We start from the raw sequence: 22455 nt of genomic DNA on the forward strand, positions 1-22455 counted from the left end.
GTAGACCCACAGCTGAAGACCTCTGAGCCCAATCAGCTGACCTGGGCTCTGAGACTTCATGCTGTGGAATTTTTATCTCATTGTAGACATACCCACTGTTAGGAGGCAGGCAAGTATCAACCTAAGACAGGGTATGTCTTCACTGACGGTGGCAAATTCGCCACCGTCAGATTGATTTATCCAGATTGATTGAGCGGGACTTCACTTCCGCTCCTTTGATCCAGATATCGGTTTAATAAAAGCACCTCCCCAAAAAGTGTAGTGCAGCATCAGCAGGTATGCGTTTCCTGTTGGTGCAGTGCAGTGTAGTGGAGATGGCGCGCAGAAGGGAATTTAGGAAGTCGAGGTAAGTTACGCAAGCCACTCGGCACACTTTGACTGCCATCGAATTTGTCAGTGTAGACCAGGCCATAGGGGGATGAGACCTTGCTCAATAATGAAAGTGCCCAAATTATTAACACAAGTCAGTGGAAGATCTAAGACTCATGGTCCCTTCCTGTCTCTGATCACATCTTTTCCTAATGGCTAAAGCAGAATGAAACAGGAAGAGGAGCTCTTGTTATGCCAACTAAGTAAAGGGGGGAGGGAAACTGAGGGAATGCTGCTCCCTGGTCCCACTTGCTTTCGCCCTGCCTTCCCCTAGGTGAAAAGATCAACAGCAGGTATTAGTAAACCCTTCCCCTCTCTGAAGTTGTAGCTCTGTGCCTTTGGACATACTTTTGCCAACATATTAGATCTGTGGGGTTGGAGCATGCTTAATGCAGATGGAATGTTCAGAGAATTTTTTGTTGCAAGCCTTCAACACATTCCACTGACCATTTCTCCTCCCCCCGCTCATAAAAACCCCAAACCCTCAATATCCCGTTTTTAAAAGTATCTTAATTTTGCCAAATCTGGATTGGTTTTCCATGGCAATAGCAAAAAGGTAGTTCCACTATCAGCACCACACTGGTTAAGTATCAAGGCCCTGTGGAAAACTCTGAAAACCCTAGAGTTCCTAAAAGAAACTGTTGGAAAATATTTTTTTAACATTGGCAAAAGTACTTAGTTTTCCCTAACCTCATTATCAGAGAAGGTAGAAATGTTTTTGCTGAAAAGTGTCTGCCTGAAGCAGAGAACTGGAATGGAGAATCTCAGCTTAAATGGTTAAAGTTATAAGCAACTGAAAATAGGGGATTATAGGTGAAAGTGTCAGGTAATATTAACTGTAAACTCTGCCCATGTCCTACTAAGGCACCAGGCATTCTAGCATCTAACTGTGAAAACTGAGGTTTTTTTACACTGTTTACTATATAGAACTGTTTTTCTACAGGATGTTCAGAAATAACATCTTACTGAGCATTGTGATTTGTTTTATTTTGCTAGTGTGGGCTCTTCATTCTGAAATTGGTTACATCCTCCCCTTACCAGCATTGCTTGACATCCCACTTCCATTTGGGATGACAAGTTCATTACTTAAGTATTGTTTTCTTGTATATTTCTGATGTTTCTAGAATCTTTTCATTGTCTTTGGCAACATTGGCGCCACAACAACATGTTGTAAACTTAGCACTGTTCTAACTTTGGTCCATTATTGTGACATTCATGTTCTCTTTATTCCAAAGAAAGTGAACTCTTCAAATGATTGCAACAATTCCTACTCTCAGGATGTAGTCCTTTTTCATTAGCAGCTACCATGTATCAACCATGCAGTGCAAAACGAGGTCACAGCTACATTACTTATATTACTCTAACACTTAGGAGCTCCTATTGAGGATCATCATGCTAGACAAGTACTAAAAAGCTTTCTGCCCCAGAAAGCTTACAGTGTAAATATCAGCCAGGCAGATGAAACCAGGGAGTTGAACCATTAAACATTTTGGTTCAGTTGTGATTTGGGTTCATCAGTATTTCGTAAGTCTCCAGTTCAGTTCTGGTTCAGACACTAACTTAGAATGATGGTTCGGTAACTAGTTTAACCACTTTAAACCTGTTCAGATGCATTTCCTGCAGATTAATGTCACACATTCTTATGCTTGCATTGTAACGCCTAGCAAACAATACAGTGATAAATATTCAATAGAGAAATTATTTATTTTTAAACCAGTTGTTTCACTCACTAGTACAACATCCTTCTGAACTGTCAGTCATATTTGACCACCAAGATGACAAAATGATTTTCAGCCCAGAAAATGCCCTTTCTAAACTGACTTGTGCAGCAGGAACAAGCACTAAGCAGCAGGAGATGGAGAGGGGAGAGAGATGTTCTGAGAGTGGTAGTTCCCTTCCATGGGCAGTCCTCTACCTGGGCATAACAGACCAGATAATGACTAATCCTAGAACCTCTCTTTCTCATCTCCCTCTCGTCTCATCTCTTCCAATGGCTTCTTGTGACGTGTCATCTCTGCCCCTCACTTTCTGGGTTTGGAGCAGAGAGAGTGAGATCCATCCTCGGCATCCCCAAAAGACCTTCCCCTCAGCACCTGATGATTGAACATATTATCTTGGACTAGTTACCACTTCTTGGTTTTTTGGGGTTTGGTTGCAGTTTGGTTTTAATGCAATGGAGAAGTTTTCAGTTTGGGTTCGGTTCTAGTTCACTCAAAAAATCTCCCTGAACTGGTTGTCTGGTTCTGGTTTGGTTTGACTCTGTGGATGAAACACAAATGGGATAGGGTGGTTTAGCAGTTTGAGATAAAAATAAGATACAGTTAAGAAATCTGTTTGCCACTTACTGGAACTATGATATCATATTCAAGTATCTTTAGATGGCTTCCACCTAATAAGAAATTAATGGGAACAGACTTGTGATTGAAACACTTAGATAACTAACTCTAGGATAATCTCAATTTAATTGTTATTTCTATAAATGAGATTTTGATCTCACTCAGTAACAAATGACTTGTTTCTCTTTGTGAAATAAATATTCAGATTTTTTTATTTAATTAAATGGTGTCCATTTGTTGTTAAAGTAAGTGTGGCACTTCCATCATTAGAGCAAATTGATTTGTCATCTTCGAAGGTCACCAGCAAGAATGTTTGAGTTTGTTGCCAATAGCAGGTGCTTGTAGGAATGATGTTTTTAGTAATCAACATTCTGATAACCAACAGGGTTACCTCAGTAACACTTCTTGTCGAGGAAGCCAGAGTCCCTTTTAGCTCCTGAGTGTGAGTTTTATTTAACTACAGAATGATCCACCAATCCATTGGTCTGTCTTAAAAAGTGGTGGTGTAGAGTACAAGTCAATGACTTGCACTCTTTGAGCAACATTTGGTGCAAGAAACAGGCTGTCAGGCTTATTTCAATCACTATACAGCACTTAAATCAATCAGAGTAGCTTTCAAAAAAAGACAAATAGTTGGATGCACAAAACATTACATGCAAATTCTTACAAGGGTGCCACCATGATACATTTTCTGGCTGGATGACTTTAGTGAGCATCAGTTATGGAAAGAAAAGATTAAATTAAGAAAATAAGTAGTTACGTAATGTAGTGAAGAAGTAGGTTTCTCCATAAGAGCACAGAAAAGAGTGAGTGTACCTTAGCAGTGCCTTTGGGGATGAGGGGAAGTGTTTACAGACTAATTGCTGTCAATTCTGCAAGAGCAGTTGCTTTAATTTAAACAGTTACTTTGACTCCAACTTGAATCAAGTATTTTCATTACTTGAACGTTCCGCTCGAATCCTTCTGGTTTTTAATAAATTACAAGTTTGGTTGATAATGGTAACTGTTACATATTTAGACTTCTTCTGTAAGGCGTAAGACTTAGTTCTGATTTAAAACAGAAAAAGCACTCTGCAAAATCAGTGTGGTAACTAAATGGATTAAAGTGGTTAACTGATAGATATTGAATTAACTGGGGTAGGAGCAGATCCCTGTGGAACCCCAGAAGAAACACTCCCATTGGATGATGATTCCATGTTTACATTACATTTTGAGATCTATCAATCTGGAAGAAAATGTAAAATCATGGCTGGTAAAGTTTGCAGATGACACAAAGTGGTGGAGTAATAAAAAATATCCATTCAGTCTAGAGAATAATTTGGATCACTTGATGATAAACTGGGCTTAGCTGAACATGCATTTTAAAACTGCCAAATGCAAGTTCATGCATCTAGGAACAAAGGTCTATAAATATTGTGAAAAGCAGAGAATCTGAAAGCAAATGAGAGGTCCTATTGGATAACCAGTTGAACATAAGCTCCCAATTGGATGCACTGGCTAAGAGCAATACAGTGCTTGGATATATAAGCAGGGGACTATTGAGCAGAAGTAGGGAGATGGTATTACCATTGTATAAAGAACTAGTGAGATTGTTAATGGAAGGAATACTGTGTCCCATTCTGGTATCAGCACTTCAAAAAGAACATTGACAAATTTGAAAGGATTTAGAAAAGAGCTCCAAGAATGATTTGAGGGCTGGAAAACTTGCCTTCCAGTAAAAGACTTAAAAAGTTCAATTTAAAAGCTTTTTTTCCTCCTAATCCAGTTACCTTTTAACCTTTCTTAGTTATAAGTACCTACATGAGAAGATTTGATAGTAGAGCTCTCTCTAATCTACGGAACAGAGGCATAACAAGATCTAATGGCTGAAAGCTGAAGATAGATAAATTTAGATTGGAAATGAGCACGTTTAACAGTGAGGTTGATTTAGCCATTGATTATCTTACTGAGGGATGTGATGGATTCTCTGTTACTTGACGTCTCTGATTCTAGACTGGATGTCTTTCTAAAATACATGCTTAGCTCAGTCAAATGTTATGGGCTTGATGCAGGAGTTTCAGGGTAAAATTTCACTACTTGGGTGATGCAGGAAGTCAGGCTAGATGATCACAATTGTCCCTTCTGGCTTGAAAAAAATCTGTGAATTGGTCTTTGAGATTGCTAACAGGAACTAGCAGTCTCAATTTTTGACCTGATCTCAATTGTTGGGAATGATCGTATGGGGAAATGAGGGTCCTCAAGGTAGCCAGGACCTAAATAGTTTTGTAAATTAACACTTTGGATTGCAGTTTGAAGCAAAGAGTTGCATTATACTGAGCTCAGGGTTTTGTGTGTCAAAATGATTAGTGATAGGTGCATGGCTAGAAGCATATCATTATCACATCTGGCACAGGGCACTAATTCATAGTTTACTGATGATGCTTCTTTCTTAGAGAAAGGTGGTGATCTCTTGAACAGTCATGGATAAATGAGGTATGGAAGTGTTCTTGCTCTGAGCATTGCCAGGAAAGTGTCCAGAAGACCCCTAGATTAAAATGTCTGTTTTTCCAGTGATGATATAAGCATTTTGAATGGGGGGAGGGGATGATAATGGAACACCAAAGACCTATCCTGAGGTTCTTAACTTGTTTGAGTTCGCTTTCTCAAAAAAGCAATATTATTCATGATTACCAAATGGTGTTCATTTGCCATACATTTCTCATTTAGCTGCAATTTGCCCTATATCGTGTGCAGAAACTTCCTTTAAAAAAATAAAAATTCTACCACAGAGCTAACTTGCAGAGCTATTTCTGGTTCTGTGTTGTGGTATCTTGTCCCCACGTGATAATGTAACGTTAACTCACCAGTCAGAGTGCCTGTAAGAAGGCAGATGGGGTGGGAAATCAATCATAATGGTCAGTGCTAAGCTCAGCTCCTCTTAGGACTTGAAGTTTTGGGACGCTTCATCGTTCTCATGTATTAGCAGCACCAACCTATTTTTCCCATGGTAGCTCTGACCTTCTAATTGATGCGCATCTTTCTTTTAATATCTGTGTGGCAAGTGAAGGCTAGTTTAGAGTGCTTAAGTAGGCCTGAAAGTTTGCGACTGCATATGAAGAGCTCCCATGCAGTGGGAAGAGATCATTAGATAGTAGGGTGCATCTGTTACCCAGGGTTCTTCGACCCAGTAATTTTTAGGCCTGGTCTACACTGACAGGGTAGGTTGATGTAATGTGGCTTATGCTTACTGACATGTCAGTTCCGCCAACCTAAATCATAGTGAAATTCAACTTAAAAAAACAACAAAAACCCACCTCTGCAAGTGGCGTAGCACTGGAGTTGAATTCTGTGGGTCAAGTGAGCATCAGTGTAGGCAGAGTGCAACGTAAATCGATGTCATTGGCCTCTGGGAGGTATCCCATAATGCTCTGTGACTGCTCTGCACATTCACAGTATGCTGCATTGTGGCCACCTAAACAGGAAATAACTCCTCCTCGCAAGCCCCAGGAAACTTTGAATTCCCATTTCCTGTTTGGTCAGAGGAGAGAGCTTGCCAGCACAACTGATCATGGTGACTGCACACCCCAAAAACGCTCCAGCCTGGAGTCGACCTGATGTCTTGGATCTCATCGGTCTGTGGGGTGAAGAGTCTGTTCTGGCTCAGCTCTGAGCAAGCAAAAGAAATTCGGAGATCTACGAGATGATATCTTGCAGCATGTTGGAGAAGGGGCACAACAAGGACAGATCAGAGAGCTGGGGCAGGCTTATCAGAAAACAAGGGAAGCTAACAGTCGTTCTGGCTTCTCACCCAAAACATGCCACTTTTACGAGGAGCTGCATGCAATTCTCTGTGGAGACGCCACCACTATGCCACTACACAGCGTTGATACCTCGGAAGAATCCGAGGCCAGGATGAATGAGGACAAGTCTGTGGATGAGGAGAACAGAGGGCAGGTGAATGGGGTATCCCTCTTCTCCCTGAAAGCCAAGAGCTGTTTGCAACACAGGAGCAGCCCACCCAGACACAGGAAACCGAGATGCCGGGGAAGGCACATCTGGTGAGTATGTACTGCAAATTGCATGTCTTTAGTTATATCCCCAGTCCAAAATCTTGTACCAGCAGGGAAAAAGTGGTTTGTGTGGTGGTGGGACTGTTTCCTCGTACTTGGTGTGCTTAAGCATTGGGTTCACCCCAGAAAAGATTTATGTGCACAGGGATGCTCTGAGAATCCTCCATGCACATCTCCAGGAAGCTTTCGTGTAGGTTCTCTGCAATCCTTTGGAGAAGGCTTTTTTCTTCCGCTGCAAAAGGACACTCTGTTAATTGTGCAGGCATCATTGAGAACACAGCATAGCAACATAAGGGCCTGTAGCCAGATGCTTGCAGCAAATTCTCCCTTTCCACCTGTGACCCTCAGCAGGCTGATATCTCTCATGGTTACCTAGGGAAGATGATGCACATTTACAGAACCCCCCAAAGAAAGTTTTTTAAAGTATGTGTTACTCCACAGCCGGAGATGGTTTCTTGATTCAGCACACTGCAGGTCCCTAAGCAGGATATTGTGGCACCAGGGATTTCCCTAACATGGATGCACTCGCCCCTTGCTTACCCTGGCTGGAACAGTACTCCAACCCCTGCAATAGTCACGCAATGGTATGCGGTTGTAGCCTCCCCTTGGGAATGTTCAGGGGAATTATTTTTACATTATAACGTTGCTTTTCGTCCATGGGATGAGTTAACAGTGGGTACCTTGTGCTTTGCTTCCCTCACAGTGGACAAATGTGACCTTCAACATACCACCATCTCATACTCCTGCAGAGCTCCTGTCGCAGATAAGAAGGTTTTTTGGGGGGGGGAACCGCGGGATGATATGTTTAATGAGATAGTGAACGGCTCTGCGGCTGCTGACACAGAGCTAAGAGCATGGAAGATTTCATTATCTGACAAACTGAACATGCACATAGACAACAGGAAGGCAGCACAGGAGTATGAGCATTCAACACAAGAAGAGATGCTGCATATAATGCATGATCAGTCAGACGGGTTGAAGCATCTGGTTGAGCTTCAGGAAGCTCAGTAGCAAGACTCCCTCTCCAAAACTCTGAGCTAATGCATTCTTTCCTAGCCTCACCCCAAAGCGGTCTAGGAGGAGGTTGAGCAAGGTGCAGTATGTGCTGCACTCCTCGCCAGTTGAGGGGAACAAAGAGGCGATGTCCCCTTTAAGGACTGGGAATATGTGATTCTTTCTTGTGTGCACAGCCAAAATGGGCTCTGTATCCCTAGCCCCACACAATTCATGTGGAACATACAATTATCTTCCATTTCCAACCTCCTGCAAAGAATCACCAATTTAAAAAAAAAAAAAAAAAAAAAAAGGTACTGCTTTACAATTCATTGTTTCCTGATAAGGAATTCAGGTGGGGGGGGGGGGGGAGAACTGGATCAGTGGGGGATGGGTAGGGGATGTGAAGTGAAAGCACAGCACAGATAAGCAAAGCACATTACTATTGTCTCATTGCAAAAGCATTTTTGCAATGCTTCCCTGAGGCACAGTGCTCTGCAATAGGCTGGCTGCAGTGCTGAGAGCCAATCTGCCTCCACAAACTAACCCAATGGGAACGTCTTCCCCATTGTCTCAAAGACATTTATGGAGCACACCGCAGGCAGAGATAACTACTGGGATGTTTTGGTTTGGTTCCCCCCCTCCCCCCCCCCCACACACAAACACACACTGCGATTTACCCTAGTGAGCAGACTGCACCAGCATGCCTTTAAACATCCAATGCACATTCCACCACCATTCTGCACAGTGTAGGGCTTCATTAGCCAGGGGAGTAAGGGGTAGGCAGGATCCCCCAGGATCACTATTGGCATTTCAACATTGCCAATATTTAATTTTTGATCAGGAAGAAAGTGCCCTCCTGTATCTTTTTTTTTTTTTTTTTTTAAACAGACCTGCGTTCCTAAAGATGTGTATGTCATGCACCTTTCCTGACTACCCCACATTGATGTTAGCGAAGCATCCCTTCTGATTCTCAAGGGCCTGCAACACCATTGAGACATATCCCTTTCGATTTATGTACTCTGTGGCAAGGTGGTCCGGGGCTAAAATAGGGATGTGCGTGCCATCTAGGGCACCCCAACAGTTTGGGAACCCCATTTCAGAAAAGCTTTCCACTATGTCCTCCAAAGTCCCTACCCTTCTTACCAGAAGTCTATTAATGGCCCAGCACACTTGTATCACAGCTGCTCCCACGGTGGATTTACCAATTCCGAATTGATTCCCAACTGACTGGTAGCAATCTGGCATTGCTAGCTTCCACAGAGTGATAGCCACTCTCTCTTCTCCATTGTCAGAACTGGTCTCAAGCGAGTATTCATGCATTTTAGGGCTGGGGAGAGCTCTCTGCAAAGTTAAAAGAAAGTGGCCTTTCACATTCAAAGTTCTGCAGCCACTGCTCATTATCCCCCACCTTCAAAATGAGGCGATCCCACAAGCCACTGCTCGTTTCCTGGGACCAGAAATGGTGCTCCACCGACTACAGGTGGTGTGTGACAGCCTGCAGCAAATGGGAATTGTTTTGTTCTATGGCTTGTAGCAAGGCAGCCTCTGTAACATTGAAATTTTCAGCACTGCAACTCCTGTCTCACCTCTGAAAATACTGCAGAATAAGTCATGAGGTATTTGTGATGCTCACAATAATAAGGCTGAGCAGGCTCCATTCCTCTCAGGCAATGGCATGTGTGTAGCAGAGAGTGAAGGGTTTGAAAAAATGATGCCAAAAGGCGATTGTTTATATGGACTGGGACAAGAAAAGAGGAGATGGGGAGGGAGTATATTGCATCGTGGGAGGACAAGTTTCCCAAAAGCCTCTGTGGCCAGCTGCACTGTGGGATAGCTACCAACGGTGCACTGTTTTGATTGTTGACCCAAGCTCGACTGCTTGAGATGCAGTCCCCCGATGCAGTGAGGGTGGTGTGATCATGCTCCTTCAACTTCTAAAATTTGGCCAGTGAAAGTCGATTTTAAAATAAATCGATTTCACTCTGCAGTGTAGACGTACCCTTAGTCTCTGAGTCCGTATCAGGAAATAAGCCAAAGGAAACTCAGTACCTCTGCCTGCTATATGGCTAGCACAAACAAGTCAAAACCAAGTGCTCTTAACTTAAAGCTTTACTTCATTGGTTTCCAGGAATTCCCATTGGAATTATCTTTTCTGGAAATCTCCACTTATTAGTTTTAAGCACATACAAATACAATGGGTGGTTAGAGTACCCCAGAACTTGATAGTTACCCACAAGTCTGAGGCAGTCTTCGGGTGAATCAGACAGATTTCTGGATGGCCAGTCCTTCCATCTGTGCCTGGAGCTCTCTTCAATGTGTCCACGAAGCGATCCTCCTGACCCAGACTCACTACCTCCCTCTTATACCCCGAAAGTTAGATATGTCTGTCAAAAGAATGTTCCATAGCTGTCCAAACAAATCAATCACTGGGCTAAAACAGGAGTTAGAGACACATCACTAAAAGAAAATATTAAGCAAGCAGTTTTAAGCTGTTAGTCTGATAGCTAAATTTCTCACACTCTCCATTCTAAAATATAGCTAGACTTCCTATTTTTCACAGACATTCGCCCCAGCATATTCAGAGAGAGAACACATAGAGCCCAGGCTCAGTTCAAATGTTCATGTTTGTTTTTATGTATTGTATTCCTGGCATATGGGATTTATAACTTTAAAAAAGTCCTGCATTTCAAATCCAAAATCTGAATACTTCACAGGTTATTTTAAAGAATTTTTCACGTATTTATAAAAACTCTGAATAAAACCCTAGTTTTTTTTTTTTAAAACTTTTCACACCATTAGTTTTCTGGATCAAAATCCTTTTGAGAACACGTCATACTGTTTTGAGGGAACAGAGTTTGTATGTCCTGTATTAAATGACGTTTTGCTTAAGGAATTTAAAAGCAATTAAGGTTGGTTAATGATGGCATCTTCTAAGTACAAACCCTTAAAAGCAATAAAATGCCAATTAATGGGATACCTCTTAATTGTACTCTCATACAGTTAAGCTTCCCTGATGTAAGCTGTAGCTACTCTTATGGGAATATTACTTAAATAGCTATATTAACGTAGTAGGTGGTGAATTCCCCTGGTGATTGACTTCCTTTAATTTTTATACTACTAAAAAAGATAAATGAGACTCTCTTTACGGGGGGGAAAGGAGTGAGTGCTGAAAGACCATCTCTTAATTCTTGTGGCAAATAAGACAAATATGGTCATAAATGTAGTGCATAAAACTGAGTGCCAATAAATATTTTAACATATCTGCCACATTGTATAGAAGCTCAGCATTTACTGGATGAGTAAGTGGTTTTTTTTCTTTTTCTAAGTATGAACATGGTAATAACTTTATACTTCCCTAAATACTTAAGGTATTTTTCGAGGGCTCATCTTACATGTAGGAGGAGGACAGAATGGTGGTTAACCATTACAGAGGAAAGACATACCATGTTCCTTTTTTTTTTTTTTTCTTTTTAAGATGAACTGAAATGTAACGAGGGCTTATTATTCAAGAGGAATAGCTAGAGGACAGATCATGAATTTGTGGTGGTGTCACTGCTAATGCTTAAAGAGTTTTGCTCTAAAGTCTTGAACTACCTTCTAATGTCTCTCCAAAAAAAAAAAAAAAAACCCCCAAACAAACAAACCTCCTTTTAGCCTGAAATTTCTCATGCTTAGTTTTAGGGCAGAAGAATCGCCCTCTTATTTGTTTGCTTGTTTTCCATTGGATCTTAAGTTATTTGGGTGAACCATTTTTGTGTCATGCGTCTGGTTTTGGCCACTGTTGGTGACGTGGTACTGGACTACAGGGACCACTGATTTCATCCAGTATGGCAATTATGTTCTCAATTATCCTTGCTTCATTTTGTTTAATTACTCTAATTTTAAAAAGCAGTAATCTGTAGTGGGTCTCTTAGTAATTAATGCCAATTCACAACCCACTACAGTATTTAAAAAAGGTACTTAGCATTTTAATTCATTATTTAAAAAAAATCCAATTCAGTTCCAAGACAAACTTTAACTCTTCCTCCTTCTTATCCCTGTCCATCATCATTTATTAGCAAGAGATTCATGTTTGTTACTACACAAAATTAATGCAACTTTTGTATGTGTGTATTATAATGGTATGGATCCTGTATGATGCAACTTGACAGTCCTTCAGTGCATGGCATGTACAGGATTCTATCAAGCTGGTGTTGTGACTAAGCCTACACCACCTCCAAATACAGTGTATAGAGTACAGGCTGACCTTTGGCATGTATATGGAGGATGAAAGGCACACCATGGATTTTCCAGCCTAAAGCAGTCTGCTGGATGGGGACAGGCTGGTGTCTTTGGCCTGTCATTGCACAGTAAGATGTGAAATGTGGGTTAGCAGCAGAGAGATTGAGTGCATGGCCAGCAGACTAAACCATCCACACAACTGTTTCTGAGAGAGACGCTCTAACCCATGAGTCAAACTATTCTACTCTAAGTCAGCTTTTCTTTACTAGCCAATTATACCAGCACTTCCTACTATAACTGTATTTCTTAATTCCTTCCGTTCCTCTTCTGGCTTACTGTGCTTCAGCTTCTCTTGCTATGATCCCTGAACTGCTACTGCAGTCCCCTTCTATAGATCTTTATAGACCAGTTTATAAATCAGACTCCCTGATCCAACTTCTGCTAAATACTGATACTCTTTACCACTGGTAAGGCAAAGTTCTGATGTCTTGTATCTGGCAGATAACAGCTGAGCATTATGTAACCATATTTCTTAACTGGTATAAAGTACAATCATATCTACTCTAATGGAAGCTCACACCTTCATCAATTTTCACTTTGAGATTGTAACCTACTCTTCATCGGTTGCCAATACCCACATAAATACACTTGCTAAGACCTTGCCCACCATTCTGACCACATCAACACTCTCCTCTCCTTGTCCCTTTGATCCCTCCACTGATTCCATTAAATTCAGACTCTTGTGATCATCTTCAAAACCCTGAGATGTCATGTTTGTCCACTTCTTTTACAGCAATACTCCCCCCCCCCCCCACTACTGTGTGTTAACACCCTCCTTGAACAGGTCTGTAGACCAATCCCCTGTCCTCATTTAAATGCCTTCGGATCACTTTCTGGTGGCTTCTCTGTACCTTGAAGTCTTTAAACCATAACTCAGTCATAGGCTAAGGGTTTATTACAGGAGTGGGTGGGTGAGGTTCTGTGGCCTGCATTGTGCAAGAGGTCAGACTAGAATCTAGATGATCATATTGGTCCCTTCTGACCTTCAAGTCTATGAGCCTTCTGAAGGAACCACTTCTTCAACACCCACAAAAAGCTAGCTGACCAACCCATCGATTTACACGTTTATTTGAGTAAATTACTCATTCATGTGGTGGAAAGATGTTGAAAACTGGGAGGGAGGGACATAAGGATGCTGGAACACAATCTGTGAGTTAGGGTAGGGTGAAGAAGAGAGGTATGAATTCTGGAAGGAGACTGGGGGGGTGGAGTTGAAAACCAAACATGTAAGTCGAGACTTCTGCCTGCCATCACCTTGATCACTAACTTGTATTTTGTATCCCTTCCCCCTTTGTCATCTCTTCATCAATATATCTTTTTAGACTGTATGTTTTTTGAGGCAGCAACAGTCTTCCTCTGAGTTTGGAAATCACCTAGCATACTGTGGGTGATGCTGCAGTCTGAATTCTAGCAAGAGAAGAAACTGATAAAACTAATATGTTTGCTTGTCACCTTGTTCTTGTTAGGAAGTTCTTTCTGGAGTGGTGGTCATAACAAGTAAGGATGCAGTCCAACACCAGGGTATCTCCTTAGCGATGGAAGGATCTGTTAATCTGCAGCTCAGTGCCAAAAGCGTTGGTGTGTTTGAAGCTTTCTATAACTCTGTTAAGGTAAGAAATACATAGGTTGGTTTCTTGGGTACAAAAAGTTATGTCCGGTTTCTAAACTAAATCTTTCCATAGTAATTTTACTTTTTTATAGTTATATATTACTTCTGCGTATGGAGATGATTCAGCATTTTCCCAGTCGCTGCCATTATCTAGCATTCCATTGTGAGCTTCAGAGGCAGAAAAGCATTTTAAGACATACCTAGCCGAAGTAATCACAGAGTTAAGGAAATTATGTCAAGATATTTACCGCTGTTACATGTCGTACCATTTGCATGTAGCTGTAACTGGTGTAAGAAGTACACTCTTGTAAGAGGAAGATGAGTAAAACTGTTCTAGAACTGAATTCTTATAAAGTGAATGTAAAGGCTCCAAGCAAAGCTGCAATGAAAAGCCTATTTTCAGTTATATAAAATTTTTCTTCCAAATATGAACCCTAAGCAGCTTGATAGTTCCCTTTTGAGAGGAGGGGAGAAATAATTACTCTGAGCAGAAAGAAAGGCTCCTTCATGTGTCAGCAGAGATAAGCCAAAATCCCAGGTTTAAATAGTCTCAAACTTAAGGGATATCCATATTTTCCCCAACAAAGCATTTTCAATATAAACATGGAATTAAAGTTCTTTTCAGCTTTACAAGTTTTTTAACTTTACATGTAAATACTTTGAGTAGACAAATGACCTTTGAACAGTGATTTTGGGGGCATCATCTTGTCATTGGCATTGGGTGTTGCAGCAATTTAAAACAAATATTGATTGAAAAGAATAATGGAAAAATCAAATAGGAGAAAATAAAATATTTATAGCAATGCTGTATTTGATAGTAATCTAATTTCCCTGATCTGCTTATGCATGTATTTTATATTTTATTTTGCTGCTTCTACTCTATCTTTTACGTGACGGAACTTCATGAGAATTTTCAGGTTTCCCCCATCAAGTGGCAAACCAAAGTTTGCCATTGTTCCAGCAACATTGTGATGCTAAATATGTAGTTTCCTTTGGGAGCCTTTCTTCTGTCCAAGAGCTAACAGCTCAACTGGCATGTACACATGCAGACTCCTGCTGCTGCTCTCAGGGGTTTGTGATATCGATAATGGAACAAGAAAGTGTACCAGGCTCTACTTGTTAGCTTCTTAATGTGCTACGCCACCAGTCTGACACAGACACACGAAACTTTAGACTGTCTTGCTAAGAAACATTAAGACAGACCACTTTTTATTACTGTGTGAGTCTGTGGAGAATTGTTTGTATGGGACACAAATATTTGCATTTTCAGGTATTTTGAAAGGCTGATAGGGTTTCATGTGGCTGTTTTTGGGTCCTTTTGAAATAATTTTTATGAAGCAAACTGATTTATTCTAAACTTCTCAATGTTTATCTTTACAGCCTATTCAAGTTATCAACAGTACCATAGAAATGGTAAAACCAGGAAAACTTCCCAGTGGCAAAACAGAAATTCCTTTTGAATTTCCATTGCATATGAAGGGCAACAAAGTTCTGTACGAGACATATCATGGCGTGTTTGTCAATATTCAGGTGAGACAGTTTTCAGTGTAGGGAAAATGTGATGAACTTGCACTGTCTGCAGGAAATATACTCTAAGAAACTTCTCTAATTGTGCTATGGCAGGAAACTATCTGGTGGCACCATAACTGTAGGTTGTCAATATTTTTTGCTTTTGGCTGTTTTGTGTAGTAATTGAAATGCTCATGTACAGTAACTAGAAAACTAAAGGTCCTTTAAATTAAAATGTATGCTCCAGCTCTTGAGGATTTTTTAAGTTTACTGAAAAGCTAGTAGGAAGAGATTATATATCGATTCAAAAATTTCCCAAACATCAATATTGTGATATCTGGGTTCACTTTACATGGCTTAAACTGAGTCAAAAGTTTCATGATGCCTTTCAGCTCACAGCTGTTCAGACAGGACAGAAACTGTCCCATTAGCTAATAAGTCTCCAGGATTTGGTACCTCACAGACAGTGGAAGGCCTATGTGAAGAGACACACTTTGGATTTCTTTCTAAATATGGCATAACCATCCTTTTAAGATCTCAAAAAATATATATAACAAAATATTTGGGATTGTTTTTCTTAACTAGGAGTTCTGGTTTCTGTGTTCCTTGCAAATATCAGATACAGCATTGGAAATGTAAGAGAGAAGAAAAACATCATAGACAGTTTTTGGTGTTTGCTTGAAATAAGTGTCTTAAAAATAAAGAAGAAATCTATAACGTTCTTCACCTTTTCACATCTATATTTTTGGATTTTTTTTTTTTTTTTTAAATGTTGGGTCATTTTATAGACTTAGAATCTAGAGGTTTTATGTTGTTGGAATTTCGCCACTTTTCAGTAGATTCAAATATGAAATTAAGGCATAGCCTACACTATGGTGTTAGGTTGACATAAGGCAGGTTATATCAACCTAATTATGTCAGTGTTTACATTACAGCCTTGCCCCCACCGATGGGAGTGTCTTACTACACCAACATCATAATTTCACCTCCACAAGAGGCACAGGGCTTATGTTGGTATTGTTAGAGCAATGCAGTGTCCATGTAGACACTGTGGCTTTGCGGCTTACTTACATTGGCTGTTGGCTGTCAATTTTGTGGCTCCATGCTAGAGCTGTGACATTGACAAGAAAGCCAGGTGGGCGGGGGGCTCCAGCTGCTGTCTGGCTGCTGCCCAGGCTCCCCACTCAGAGCCAGGATGCACCCACTGGGCTCCCCACTCAGAGCTGGGCTGCCCCTGGGGGTCCTGCTCCCCCACCCAGCAGGCCTTCCCCAAGGCTCCCAGCTCCCCATTCCCTGGTGGGAGCCCAGGTGTTGCCTTGAGATTCCCTGCTGGGAGCATGGGGGCTGCCTGGGCTCCCCACTCCCAGCCAGGCTGTTGCCTGGGCTCCCCGTTTCCTGTTGGGAGCATGGCAGCCGCCCGGCGGGGAGCCAAGAGCTGGAGGGGAGCGGCAGCCGTGTGCCCAGTGGGGAGCTGAGGAGGGGAGAGCAGGTAGCCATGTGCCCATTGGGGAGCCAGGAGCCTGGGGAGAGGGGGTCAGCCATGGGTCCAGTGGGGAGCCAGGAGCTGGGGGGGGGGAGGAGGGGAGAGCAGATATTGTATTGTACCTGTTGTATCTTATTAACCATAAAATACGTACATTAGCTGAGTTAAAACTCTTACCCCTGTCTTGTCATTTTGTGTAGAAGCTGTTATAGTTTCTGAGCTGGGGTTTGTCAGGCCTTCTCTGCTGCCTGCTGGAGGTGTCAGCAATCTGATACTTACCCCCCACTCCTCCGCTCAAGGAAAACTCACTCAGGTCAGGCTACCAACAAGAATTAGTTCTTAGAGGCATAGCAGGGCCAGGAGGAGACACTGACCAATTGGGAGCCAGCAGGTCAGTTAAGAAGGTTTGCCTACTTCCTCCCAAGGGGAGTGTTGGGTGTGATACACTGAGGAGCATCTCCTCCATCCTACCCAAGAATGCCAGGTCTGAATCAGAGCCTTGACTTAAAGTGACCAAGCACTTGCCTCTTACATTTATTTGTTAGTTTGTTTAAAGGAGGACACAGCCAAGTTCTGAATTTAACTGTTTAAAGGCTGACTACAAGCTTATGGCACTGACTGCCCTCCTCTGGACTGGCTGCCACATCTTGTGAACTGAGGCAGAAAATGCTTGCAGTGCCATATTTGGCCAGCAGGGAGTGCCATGGAGCAGTTACAGCTGTGACAGTTTCTTTTGTGTACATTATAATAATTTCTAACTCTTATTTTATTATGTGGTAGCTTGCATCTCCAATTTTATGCACTCTCTGCAGTGTTATACCCCAAGAGAAAGTGTGCTTACAGTTAAATATAGTTCAATGAAACTTTAACATGACAAGCTACACAAGTGTTGCCAAAGTATTTTAAAAACAAAACAAAACAGATTGATCCGGCAGAGCTCTGTTAGAAGTAAGTACAAATTCACCCAGCACAGGGCTACACACTGTTTGGAGTCTGATATCCTATACTCAGACATCATCAATATCAATTCCTGATTTGGTGGCAGGTTGCTACATAAGATGATACAGTCTGTCTCCTTTGTTTCCCAAGGTCAGGCACAATTTTTTTTTCTCCATTGCTGTTTTTTAAGAGGTCTCTTATGAATCCTAGTAACTCGCAGAAATATCTTCTCTCTCCTTATATTTCAGACATTACATCTTACTTGGTAAATCTTCTTATAAGAAGGGGAGGAGAAGGATGTATACAGACTATTACAGGAGGACTTAAAAATCCATCAATTAAACGTAATCTGTAATGGCTTTTACAGTATAAGTGGATCAACTATAGTACCTTGAGTATTCAACTAACTGAGTTTGGTTCATTAATAAGGGTTGCACCTCTGCTACCTTTGCTGCCAAAAAAAAACCCCTATCGCCATACAATATCACAGCTGAAGTTTTATACAAACAGTCACAAAAGTGAAATGATAGCCCCTTAAAAACCAAATCTCTGTTTGTGCATATTTCCTAAATGTGCATACAAAGTTACAGCTTTGAATTTTCTGATTTTTATGTTAAATGTTTTTACTGTGATGTTGCTTTAATATTAGGTGGAGGGGTTTTAATTAAAAAGCTTTCCTCTGGCTAATATGATGAAAGGAGATGTTTGAAAATCTGGTCTTAAACACGTATATATTTTTGTACTAGTGGGAGACTCTCTCTTCCTTCTCCCTTCCCCCTCCCCTTCCCCCCCCCCCCCCCCGGGGGAAATTTTGTTTATCAAGATAAAGCTCAGAGGAAGCCATTAAAACCAAATTACCTTCAGAGAGATGCTTCGCACTGGAATATTAGTGAAAAAATCTCTAGAAAAAGTGAAATCTTCAAACCCCTCCCCCCCGCCTTCCCCAGCCATTGCTGCAAGTATATAGTACAGACGATACGAATAAAAACCATTACTTTTATAGGTGAACTGAGACTTGCACAGAATGGCCTTGGATGAAAGTGTATTTTATCCACCTGTTAACCTATCAAAAGTAACTTGAAGAATATTCAGAGTATAACTATAAAATGCTGTTGTTTCAGGAAGTGTGAAATAAGAAAAAAGCTTGGTATGTTAATATGTACTTAGCACCTGGTCGGATGTTACTGCTGAAGGCACACTTGTTTCTCCCTATGGCCACAATTCCTCATTTCTGTGTAAATGTGGCTTTAAGCTGTCCTTTTGTTTTGTTTCTGGGCCGTCTGGGGGCCTGCCCAGCCCCACAGCTGCCATATTTGACTCTCTGTGAGCCTGCTGAGGAGTGCTACAGCAATTCTTAGCAGACTCACAGAGAATGATCTAGTCCCACTTCCTCTCAGCATGAAATACCCCAGCATGCCTTATGCTCCAAGGCTCTCAGTGGGAGTATAAGCAGTTCTGGCAGCAATGCACAGGACAGGAAACCCACTTATGCCAGCGGTATTCTGTGGGTGTTGATGCCAAGGGCATAAAGAGGCCTTAGGCAACAGATAGTCAGACTCTGTACCATATTGCCAGTGGCTATACTTTGCCACTTATTTTCAAAATAGGATTGCTGTAGCATTCTTGCCTTTTTTTTTTTTTTTTTTTGATAGTGTACATGTTGAATATAATGTTAGAGGAAGAATGAGTCTAAAGTGTTTTGTAGCAGTAGTAATGTTTTATACAGCAAAACATTCATCCCCAGATCTCCAAGCATGTTACAAGCATAAATGAATTAAATGTTAGCATACTTGTGTGAGGGAGATATTATCTGTAGTAAGTTCCAATTCTTATCTGGCTTGCAAAATTGTAATCAGTCCATACTTTTCTTTAAAACCTTCAATGACACATGAACTTGCAGGAGTTGATGCACTTTTTGACAGATATCTGTTTTTACCCCCTTAGCAAACATCTGAGCAGATAGAGCTTTTCTTTTTTATACCACTTGAAAATCCAAATCTTTGTTGTACACAAGTCAGACTCCAAGAAATGGTTGCCAAAGAGAATTCATTTGGAACCTGATTATTTATGTAAGCATTCAGTATAAAAACAGGAAAATGCAGTCAGGACAGATCTTCTCTCATATTAGTACTGGAAATAAAACTTTTGGCAAGTCGGAACTTGCAGCTTGACCAGAGTCCTCAGTCTATGCTATCTCCCTTCCTCCATCTTGCCAATCTTAGCTTTGAACACATTTCTCAAGTTTGGACTTTTAACTGCAACTTACGTCTCTTGACCACGCTATATCTGAGTGGGATTTCCATTACACTTGTTCCCTCAGCACCTATGGAAAATATTAATTGTTGGAATCTTTTGCTGACTACAGGAGTGGCCTAGATTAATTACATATATTTAAGTGCTCCTCTATGGAGTTCATAGTTTTGTTTTGGGGTTTTTGGATGCATGTCTTTTTTCAAACAGAAAAGGATCTTAAATAGATGCAACTAAACCAGGAGGAACAGCAGACACTAGCAAGTTTGGAGAAATACTACAAAGGGACTTGGAAAGATTAGAACTGTGAACATGAAATGAGATGAGGTTCAGCTAGGACAGTGAATGCTACGTGATACATTTCAAGCAGAGGCAATGCGTGCAGGATGCACAGTGTCATGTGCCTTCCCAGCTTTGCTGCTTGGTTTGTACTGAGCATGCTCATATGGACTGAGCATGCTCAGTAACATCTGCTGAAGCCACTGCCCTCATTCTGCACCCCTCCTCCACCCCACTATCTGCAGGTACAGATCATCTGTCTTCAAGGCATAGGGCATAATCTAAAACCTAAATGCTCCATGGTATGGAGACACCTAGAAATCTGTAGTGCCAAAAGACATCAAACTGCACAATACACTGTGGGAGCAAACATATATATTTGCAGTGGGGCTGCATACATATATATGATGTCCTAGATAAAGCCAACCTGTAAAGTACTGATGAAACAACCGTTAGAATACTGCATTCCATACTGGGCACCTTGGTACGTTTAAAGATGTTTACAAACTGGAGGTAGTTCAGAGGTAATAACTAGGAACAAAGGGACTGGCTTTTGAGGTAAACTTCTGAGAGGGGTGGGGAAAAATCTAAGGTCTCAATCCTGCAGCTGGATCTATGTGGGCAGAGCTCCATTGGCTCAAAGGAGCATCCATGCAGGCATAGGTGTCCCCCTACATGGACTAACCTGCAGGGTTGCAGGCCAAGGGTGCAATTGGGTAAACTACAAATAAGGCAAGACAGAAGCCTGCAATTAATTGTAGGGTGTATGTATCAAGGAAGGGGAGGCACTGTTTACTCTTAAATTGTATTCCTTGGATAACGCTAAAGAGACTTTTTTTTTTAATATCAGGAAATAATTTCCTAATAATGATGCGTGCTAAAGTGTGAAATAATCTCCTAATGGAAGCAGTGGAAGCTGAATTACTGAATCACTTAAAACTAGACTGGATAAAACACTAAAAAAAATAATATATATATATAGTTAAGGGAACAATCCTGCTTTGGCAGGGGAATGTACTAACCGACCAAGTCGCATCTCTTTCCTCTCTAATTTTTGGCTCAAATCCTGGATCCAGTTAAATTAATGGCCATTCTGTCCATTGACTTCAGTGGGAGCAATATCTGGCCTTCTGTTTTAAACTTCTTCAGACATGGCCTATATTTCCTTGAGGAGTAGGAGAGTATTGAGTGCTGAGCATGCTTTGGTACTTACATCATTTTTTCACACCATACTATTCTGCTGCTCCCAGGTGTTTGAAAGTGAAATCTTCCCGGTTCTATTTCTTACTCATTTTATGCACAGATTGATAAAAGTTGAAAGGTCATTTGACTTAGACCAGTATATCTCTTTTCCATCCAGTTATTTCTACTGTTACGACCATGTATATTATCAGGATCTTCCATTTATGTATAATTGCTGTATCTATTCATTAAGAATCCTGTAGATTCATGCAAATTGCTTCTCATTAAGCTGCAGGAGGTGCTTTGAGATGATGATCTGTTTTTTGTGTAATTTGTTCTTCTAACTGCCTGGCAGTAGGATACTAAATCTTTCATTAAACATTTTAAATTCAAGAGTTACTTACCAGAAAAATCAGATAAGTGACTTGTTAGGAGACCATACCTATTTGTAAAAAGCCTTGGATGGAAATAAGCAATTCTATTGCCAGAATAAAACTCATTTTAGTTTGTCTTGCTTATGCATGTGTATGCACATGTTGGATTCCCTTCTTCTCCCCCTTTTGCAGAGCAAACTGTGTGACCTTTTACATCAGACTTTTCAATATAGCCAAGTAGCAATCAGCCTTCCATCTTTGGCATGAAATACCCTCTCTAAAGAGCCATCATTTCATTTTCAATGCTAACCTTACCAAAGGTTCATTTATATTGAGAAAGCATCCATAAAAGGACTGTACATTGCTGTTTCTGGTTGGGAGAAAGGATAAAGACCTATTTTCTCTGTTTTGCAGAACTGAGGATCTTAGCCTCATAAATTATTTATTGGTCCTGTTACTGATGGGGCACAAGGAAAATGCCTGATATTTTAAAAACCAATTAATGTATTTACTGATTGGCATTATGACCAAGCTATCAGTTTATTTTCTTAAGAGGAGAAATATTCCTTTTTCTACAGATTGTCTAAATCAGCTCTCTCATTTTACCTGCATTAAATCAAGACCCATCCCCAAAGGCATATTGAATTTCAGCCTCCAGATTCCTTATATTTACTCTAGGCTTCTTCACAGTAGGTCACTCTACCCCTCACAAATAAAAAGCATGTGCAATAGTTAGCTATGCCAGTCAATGGCAGACATTGATATTACTTAAACTAAATGCTTCTGCATATGGCTAGTT

The 22455-nt window shown here is 41.0% G+C and overlaps 1 protein-coding gene across 2 annotated transcripts in view; it reads left to right on the forward strand.

Moving 5' to 3' along the window:
• The window catches only part of VPS26C (VPS26 endosomal protein sorting factor C), a 41572-nt gene that overhangs the window by 3688 nt on the left and 15429 nt on the right, over nt 1-22455 (forward strand). For both annotated transcript variants that reach the window (XM_067545283.1, XM_067545281.1), the window contains exons 2-3: nt 13498-13641; nt 15021-15170. In XM_067545283.1, coding sequence (XP_067401384.1) covers nt 13498-13641; nt 15021-15170 — 294 coding nt within the window. The remainder of the gene's footprint in view (nt 1-13497; nt 13642-15020; nt 15171-22455) is intronic.

Source organism: Emydura macquarii, unplaced genomic scaffold (genome assembly GCF_026122565.2).
Source record: "Emydura macquarii macquarii isolate MOO-44397 ecotype Brisbane River unplaced genomic scaffold, CSIRO-AGI_Emac_v2 contig_1043, whole genome shotgun sequence".
In the NCBI taxonomy this organism is placed as follows: domain Eukaryota; kingdom Metazoa; phylum Chordata; order Testudines; family Chelidae; genus Emydura; species Emydura macquarii.